This window comes from Asparagus officinalis, chromosome 4, assembly GCF_001876935.1.
Source record: "Asparagus officinalis chromosome 4, Aspof.V1, whole genome shotgun sequence".
NCBI lineage: Eukaryota > Viridiplantae > Streptophyta > Magnoliopsida > Asparagales > Asparagaceae > Asparagus > Asparagus officinalis.
In genome coordinates, this window is record NC_033797.1 from 15,026,360 (window position 1) to 15,035,493 (window position 9,134).

Consider the following 9,134-nt stretch of genomic DNA (forward strand, 5'->3'; position numbering starts at 1 on the left):
CTGGGGCTGCAGACTACCTGCACGTTTATTTCTGCTCTCTGCTTTGTAATGCAGTACTACAGCTAGTTTCTGGCAAATTGCACCTAGATATTAGACATAGATGCATATGGTTTAAGAATCTGAGTTGAAATGAAACAACATTTGGAAGCCTGATGAATGTTACTACCGTTTTTCAAGTTTTATTAGGTTTTAACATAATGTGTATTGTCTCAAGATATTGTAGATTACTCGCATGAAACTAGGGGTGCAAATAGATAATATATGGATCATAAATTGTACTTATCATATCCCTATCCGCCTACTAATCATGGGTACAATACAAAATTGCGCATACATACATGATTCAATAAGGCCATATCCGTCGAAATTGAATACAGATATGGATTGGATAAGGGAAAACATATACAGACACAAAACGTAAACAAATAAAATGAAAAATATGTTGGCAATGCGAATATGTGATACAAGAGCTGCTTAAATAAAATAAAATTTCTCAAATCAGAGCCCATCCATTTGTTCGACATATCTAGAAAAACTAAGATAAAATTAGTCTTAGGTCCAAACATTTTCAATCATTTGACTGATGCATGCATTCATATATTTGGATACAAATCTGGATATTATACTTATATTGGTATCCTCATTTGTATCCTACCGAAAAAAGATAACCATTTTTGTTTTCGTCTTCCACCACATAGATATTTAGTATCTGATTTCAGTATATGTGTCCCATTGGATACGAATATTAATATATCCATGGATATCCTTATCCTTTTGCATCCCCACATGTGATACACTTGCTTTTTGATCAAATTGTGTTTGATTTTGGGCTCATTGGCAGGTAGTATTCTCGGTGATCTAATTATTATTTTAAGCTAAACTTGAAAAGGAAACCTGAACACTGAAAGACTAGCTTAGCACAAACCATTCTATAGGACTCGGAGTTCCATCATTTACTCCATTTATTCTATGGTTTGATGAGTCTTCGTGACTCCTGCTAAAGGATAGCAGTACCTCCCAGACATTAGGTGATAATTATCTTCACTTCTGCGTAATTCTTCAGCGTCTAACGGTGAAGATGAAGGATACCTTTAATATGTCAAAGTAGAACATCCATTAGTTCTTCAATATAAAATTAAAAAAGGTCGGCACTTTCTTTTATTCTCCACTCAAATCTCTGAGAGGGTGAGTATTAGCACAACAGTATGATCCCAGCTATTCCTTTAGCTATTTGTGTTGGTGTCAAGTGAAATGGGATTTAAAATCAAATATTTTGATAATTGTTTTGATCACTGTTTTCACCTGTCACTCCAGCCATTATGACTATAGTCCAAAGCAGCAGTTATGCCAATCCTACCTTTTGTAACCAAGTTCAACCTTTATTTACAGGAACAAATTATGTCGAGCAGCAACCAGGATCCTGTTCATGATACTCTAAACAGACAAGAACAGGCACCCGAGGAAGATGAGGCTTAGATACATTCAAATTCGTTATTACATACAACATTATTCAATCAAGACCAGCTTTCGATGAATGCAAGAGGGCAGTGGACATCCTCAGACAGTTCCACCTTCAGGGTCTCCATTGCATTTCTGGTTCAAGATCGACGCTGCTGCCCCCCTCAGGTTCTTTGTAGACTCGCTGAGATGAGCTTGTGATGTATATGTCGGATATGAAAAGGGAAAGATTGGTTCTCCTGGGCTTCAAAAGATAATCTAAAAAGGCCAAACGAGTTTGTAAAATTATATGTTGGATGTGAATATCAATATAGTTTATATTTTTCAGGCTTTAGATATGTTTTGAGATGAGATGGGTTGTTTGCTTTCTTTGTGCGTGCGTGTGTGTGTAGCTTGATGCTTGGGTGACTGTTGGCCATAGCACTTTCTTCTTTTTAACTAAACCGGAGCTTAATGCAGATTGGATAGTCACCACCCCCAACAATTTCCATCTCTTTATGGGACATGAGTCTTGTATAGTACTGTGATGATCGTCTTGCCATCGTTTTATTAGGTGATTTGTGGTTTATGAATTATTCTGTTAAAATTTGCGATCGTCTTGTTTGTTGTAATTTACAAAATAACAGTTATTATACTATGTCTGGTTGTTCTGTTGTAGGTTCAATTTCTTTCTGCAAGATTAGTAGCGAAGGAACCACTTTTGTACAAATTGTTGCAGTTTTTTTTTATCTCAAAGATGTAAAAAGGTAGCTCTTTTGTATGTATGTGTAAAAAATGTGCGGGTACTCGTTTGCAAATTGCTACTGCAGTTGCAAATTGTCATGTACTACAGTCTGAAATCGACATACCATGAACCTTTCTCAATTGATCTTGTATTTGTGCTTGAATGAATTATAAGAAAATAAACAAAAAGAAATATAAGGTGCTGATGTCTCTCATCAACGCCTGCTCGGAGATAAGCAAACAAAGACGTAAACGTTTAGGGTTTCGTTTGGATATCATGAAGTTTTTCTTATTGTGTTTTTTAAAAAAAACACCACGGTGTTGTGTTTTCTCCTTAAAATGTTTTCAAAATACCATGTTAAATATTTTTGGTCAACACTAGTTTGACCTATTATAACATTAGTATTAAGAATATTATTAATATATTATATATTAGTTATAATAAAAAATATTATAAATAAAATGTTATAATATTTAGTTTATATTATTATAGTATTATATTATAAAATGTATTATAATATTATATTATACTTTAATGAGTTATATTATATTATAATAATTATTATAATATAATCATTATTATATTATAATTATTACATATTATTTTCAAATAATTATATATTTAATTATTTTAGTATATCAATTTGTTATTGTTGTATATTATATTAATATTTTATAATAATGTTATTTTGTTATTTAGTAATAAATTATTTTACTTTATAGTAAATTATATTATTTATTACATAATATATTAATATTTTATATATTATATTATATTTACTATACAATATGTTATTATAATATTATTATTATATTGTTATGTTATTATTAAATATGCTACTATTATATAATATTTTATAATTATTAATTTATTATAATTTATTTATTAAAAAGTTAATAATATTATTTGTAACTATTATATAATATTTTATATTTATTAATTTTTATAATTTATTTATTAAAAAGTTAATAATATTATAGCGATTATACTATTGTATAATATATTATTATATCATTACTATATTATTATTTATTATCAATAACTTTTTATTATTTTTATTAGTTTATTTATATATTATTATTTATTTATTTTATGATACATTATTAACATATTAAATATTGGTATTTAATATGTTATTATATTATTATATAAGATATTTTATATATTATATTTTAACATTATTTAATAAATAATACAAATATATTAAATTAACTATAATTTAGTATAATATAGTATAATATAATAAGCATGTTGATAATAACTCTATATTAATTATATTTAATATATTATGCTAGATATTATATTAACACTTTTTTTAATTGAAAATACACCATGGTTTCCAAACGCATGGTGTTTTGTTTTTGGTAAAAACACAATGGAAACAAGTAAAACACCATGGTATATCTTCCTAGCCCTTTTTCAGCTCTTAGCTATGTTTTGTGCAAATGATTATTGTTTTTAAATAAAATGGACATGATAATCTATTTTCTTTTTGGTGAATTTCCAAATAAATAAGCAGGAACAGCACACAAATTTAAGTCATTTTTTAAGTTTTTTCAACACCTGTTTAATTTTATTCCCTTTGTTAAACATATCTTAGAAGAAGAAGGGGGAAAAAACCAAGTGACGATCGTAAGATATTTTTGTGTTGTTGGTTTGGTTGAATGAAAAGTTGAATGTGTAGCCTATTTCTCTCTCTCGTTTTATTCAGAATACAAATTAAATACATGGTCCGCATTTTTCTTCCATTTTTAGACGGAAAATTGAACCATGCGGTCCCGTCTTTATCTTTTTGTTTAAATAGAAAGTTGAATTTATTCAAGAATTTGATGATTTGGTAGTGAACTTTATCCACTTCCCTAATCAAAATCTCTACGACACTTGAGTTCTAATTCGGAAGTTTGATAGTGATAACAGTTTTGACGTAGGCCACTTTCAAAATGGAAAATTGAACGGGCGGCCAGTTGTTATCTTTCTATTGAAAATAGAAAGTTGAATTGACTTCAAGATTTTGATGATTTGGGAGCAAACTATACCCACTATGTTCAGCAAATATTCTACCAACATGAAATTTGTATTCAGAAATTTGGCTGTGATCAAATTTTGATCTAGGACACGCTTTTCTTATGCTTTGCTATTCTTGGAAACATATTGGTCCACTAATCTCTGCATAATTTTTATTACCAGTACAAACTTAAGCTCATTTCATATAAAATTTTGACCTAGGACATACTTCCTTATGCTTCACGATTCTTTGGGGGGTGGGGGTGGGGGTGGGGAGTTTCTACCAGCACAAAGTTAAGCCTATTTAGATAAATATATTTCACCGGGCCCCACGTGTAGGAAAATGGACAAGGGAAACGTGGAATACATACAAGATGTTAATCTACTAACTATACTAACAGATCGGATTAGGGGTTTGTTGGCTATTAGTCCCTAAAATATTTACTATTTGAAATTAGTCACTCGAACAATTAAAATTTCTACCAGGTCTCTGCATTTATACTTCGTTTTCAAGTTAGCCCCTCTAGCTTGTTTTGCCGAAATCATTAGTTCTAAGTTAAACAAATTTTAAAAGATTTTTCTCCTCCAACATCTCCCTAACTAATCCAACAAAAGTTTTTATCATTTTTCAAATCTAACAGTTATCGTTTAGAGTAAAATGGTAAACAATTACTCACAATCAAGCGATAGACGCTCAGGATTTAGCATATGGAACGAGTGTTTTAAAAAAGGGACCGATTTGAAAAGCTCACAACGTATGGAGACACAATCCTTTTATGTTAATTTTTTGACATGAAATGCCAATTACACCCCTTTATGTTTGCTCGTATCCGTTCTAATGAAACCCGTTTATACCACAACCTCGTTCTAACCCCGCGCGGTCTAGTGAAATTTCCTTCACCAACATTCGTCTCTTCTCTCTAAACCATCCAGCAACAGTTGTCTCCTCTTTCAAATCTAACGCGTATCGTTTAGTGCCGAAATGGTAAATAATCGTTCGCAATTAAACACTATCCAGCCGGGGATTAGCTGATTGGACGAGAATTTTAACAGGAGGGCCAATTAGAAGGAGTTATAAGATATGGGGACCCCGAAGCAACTCCAATTATTTAAGGGACTAGTACAAAATGTGTCACTAGTAATGGCCCAGGACTTGATCTATTTCTCATTGAAGGACCGGCATTATCGCCCCCAAACACAAGACATCTCCTCCAGCTCTCCGGTGGTCCCCACCAAAACTCGCAACACCCACCTCCCTCCCTTCAAACGGCGGCATGCCGCCTCGAATTACAACCCCACTCAACTCAACTGATCACTTCACTCTTCACTTCCCCCTCCCTCACATATAAATTCCACTTTAAACCCAAAAAAAAAAAAACCCTACCAAAATCTGAAATTTCATCAAAACCCCCCCAAAAACCCTTCATCTTCCTTCTCAATGGAGGAGAGCTTCGCAGCGATGAGGACGAACCTTCTGGATAACGCAGCGCCCAAGAATTCTAACCCATCTCTCAATTCGTCGGCCCTCCACCAATCCCAATAATTACAATTACCCCTACCCCCTCCTCCTCCCCCTTCTCCTTTCCCCTCTCACTACGTTCACCCTCCTCAGTCCGCCGGAGGACACACCCCTCCTCACGCGGCGCGTCGTCCTCACAGCATGGTCCCCGCTCACAGTGAACCGGAGACCTCGATCACCATGCACTCGATGATGGCCTTCGGCGGGCGTTCGCAGCATCAGGACACCAACTTCTTGAGCTCCGAAAGGACATCGTCGACGGTCCATTCTACACGATCTCCGCAGCGCTCAGGTCGCCGTCGCCGAGTCCGTGGCGCAGCACGTGCTGCCAGCCAGAGCAGGCTGGCTCAAGGGCAGTTCTAGCGGGATTTTCCCCGCGCGCCGCCGCAGATCGGCGGCGCGAGGGGTGATCGAGGGTCAAGCCGTCTGGGCTCAGTTCGGCGCCAAGGGTTTGGACGTCTTGAACCAAGGGTCGCTGTTCGTAACGGTTTCGGGTCCGTCGGCGATTTCATCGGACGGTGTTCGGGAGATTTTTGAGGCTTTCGGTAGGCCACAACATCTTTGTTTTTTTTTGTTTACTAAAAATGGAAGGTTCTTGGTCTAAAGATCTCAAATTTGCTGCTATTTTTTTTTAGGGCCAGTGAAGGAGGTGAGAGAGTCGCCAACGAGGATCCAAAACAAATTCGTCGAATTCTTCGACGTTCGGGACGCCGCTCGAGCGCACAACGAACTCAGCGGCCGCGACGTCGGGGCGGGCGGGGTTCGCCTCACCGTGACTTCCAGCAGAACCAGAGGCCTTCGAATCAAGGGGTAAAGAATCGCAATTTTAGCTGCTGTTATCATTATTCTCGTTGCTATTTTTCAGTACGTAGATCTTTACTGCAATTTTTTTATTCCATCCGCAGTTATAATCAGGCAGAATCACGACAGCAGAACAGGGCGGTCGAGCCACAGAAGCTTTCCCGCTGGCCCGGCCGAGGCTCGCAACGGAGCAGTTTCTCAGGCAGCACAGCGACGCAGCGCGGGAAGCAGCTGCGCAGCAGTGCGCCAGAATCAGCAGTGTTTCCAAAAACAGCGTCAACAGCAGCAACAAACAAGGAAAGAAAAACAAAGGGGATAATAGTAACAACCGCCCGTCATCGTCAACACCATCATCGAAGCAAGGAGGAGGAGGAGGAGGGAGCATAAGAAAGAACTGGAAGAATTATTACGGATCAAAGAACAGTGGCACTAATGCTAAAAGCAGCAGCAGTGATTCCTGCAGGTTTGAGATTAAAGAGGCAGCAGTCGCTGTAGTAGAGGGATCGGCATCATCATCATCAGGTGGATCATCATCATCATCATCATCATCATGTATGAGAGATGCTCGCACTACAGTGATGATTAAAAACATACCCAACAAGTACAGGTCTCTTTCCTTCTCCTCCTGCCACCTGCCCCCTCGCCCCACGCCTCCACCTTATCTTTATGTATATGTCCATACCATGCATCCATACATCCATACATCCATAATTTTATGGTGAATTTCGTATATTTTAAAAAAAAACATTTTTTTGCAGTCAGAAGCTGCTGTTGAACATGCTTGACAACCACTGCATCCACTGCAATGAGCAGATTGGGGAAGGAGGAGGAGACGAGCCCTTGTCCGCCTATGATTTCGTTTACCTCCCCATCGATTTTAAGTAAGTCAAACCCAGAATTATCTGCTTTCAACTAATTAATTATTTGTTTATGTGGAAGAGCATGAGAAACTTTTGACAAACCCACAGTCCGAAAAATGAGAGGAAAGAGGAAGCGCAGCGGATGCTGGAGCTTGACCCTGGCAGAGCCTAGAAATTAGCCCAGAATAGAAAAGAGAGAGAAGGGATCAAGGATCAATGAAAGAGCAGCGCGGTTATTAGTAAAATCCAATACAAAAGGAATTACAAAAGACCTCGTTATTATTATTTCTCTTATTTCCCTCTCCTCTCTCTCTCTCTCTCATTGTCCTCCGTACGCTGCGCCATCGACCTCTTAACCCAAATAATAATAAGGTAAAAATGGAGGGTAGCTGACAAAATGAAGACAGCTGGTATCATTCCTCAATAGCAAATTAAGCGAGGAAAAGGAAATTCATGGAAACCCTAATCTTTGATCACGAGAAGAGCGAGTATTTGTTTGCAGGTATTATCATTGTATGGGAAATGGGTGAGGGTAAAAGTGGAGGCGATCAATTCCCTGGGCAAGAGTTTTTTTCTTCTTCTTTTTTTCTTTGTGCGTTTTTGATGTTTTCGAGTAAGTTTGAAAAGACCCATCAAATTAAGACTTAAGCCACAATAGAATACGAATTGGTTATTAACAATAGTATCTTTTCTTTTGGATGAGGGTTTTGCTTGTTTAGGCCTTCCTCATCTTGCATCTTTCTGCATTTGCATAAAAGACGGTTGAAAGCTTGGAAAGTCTGTAAAAAGAGATTACACATAAAATAATAGAGAAAAGAGAGGTTTTTTTGTTTTAATTTTTCGTAGTATCATGTATTATAATAATGTCTAACCGATTTAATTTTTCCAGTAACAAGTGCAATGTTGGGTACGGATTCGTGAACCTAACGTCGCCGGAGGCGGCGGTGCGGCTATACAAAGCATTCCATATGCAGCCATGGGAGGTTTTCAACTCCCGCAAGATTTGCCAAGTCACCTACGCTCGATTGCAGGTATAAAACTTTGAATCTTGATGGCTTTTGAATTTTTTTAGGGTTCTAATTTCTTTTTTGTACTGACTATCAAACCATAGGGTTTGGAGGTCCTGAAGGAGCATTTTAGGAACTCCAAATTCGCGTGCGATAACGATGAGTACTTGCCGGTGGTGTTCGAGCCAGCGAGGGACGGCGCCGAAGCAGTGGGGATTTGCTGGCGAAAATTCCCTCAGAGGGCGATGACGGTGATGACGACGATAGCAAAGGAGCGGATGAAGAGGAGGTGCTATTAGCCTCCTTGTCTTTGCAAATGCAGCAGCTTCAGGTATCATCGTCATCACCATCATCCTATATCTAAAGAGTTGATTGATGAGACTACTACTACTGTCTGGTTTCAGTTTTAATTACACACCCTCTCTCTCTCTCTCTCTCCCTTGAGAATTTAAACTTGGAATGATGCATTTGGGTGTATATCCAGGGACTTGTTCCTGTTTTTTTTTTTTTTTTTTTAATTTTGGGTTTGGATGTATTTTTCTTCTTCTTTTTGTTCCTTCTTTTTTGATGGTGATGATGATGCCTTTCTCATCTCATTAAATGCACCAGCAGCACAGCACAATCTTGAGCTCTCGGAAAAGACAACTGTAGTAGTGACTACTTGCTAGCTAGACTAGTGGGGCGTACAAATATCATTACATACATACTGTTACCATGATCCTGATGCATGTATTTCTTTACGGACTCTTCTACGGTATCTT

General features: G+C 37.1%; 2 protein-coding genes across 2 annotated transcripts in view; both read left to right on the top strand.

Moving 5' to 3' along the window:
• Positions 1–1,809, top strand: part of LOC109836714 (ALBINO3-like protein 1, chloroplastic) — an 18,036-nt gene extending 16,227 nt beyond the window's left edge. The window contains exon 12 of the mRNA XM_020404691.1: positions 1,390–1,809. Coding sequence (XP_020260280.1) covers positions 1,390–1,476 — 87 coding nt within the window. The 3' untranslated portion in view covers positions 1,477–1,809. The remainder of the gene's footprint in view (positions 1–1,389) is intronic.
• Positions 6,290–8,672, top strand: LOC109838233 (protein terminal ear1 homolog). Its single transcript, XM_020406691.1, has 5 exons — positions 6,290–6,296; positions 6,621–7,113; positions 7,265–7,387; positions 8,256–8,397; positions 8,478–8,672. Exons 1-5 carry the CDS (start codon positions 6,290–6,292, stop codon positions 8,670–8,672), a joined length of 960 nt encoding a protein of 319 aa, XP_020262280.1.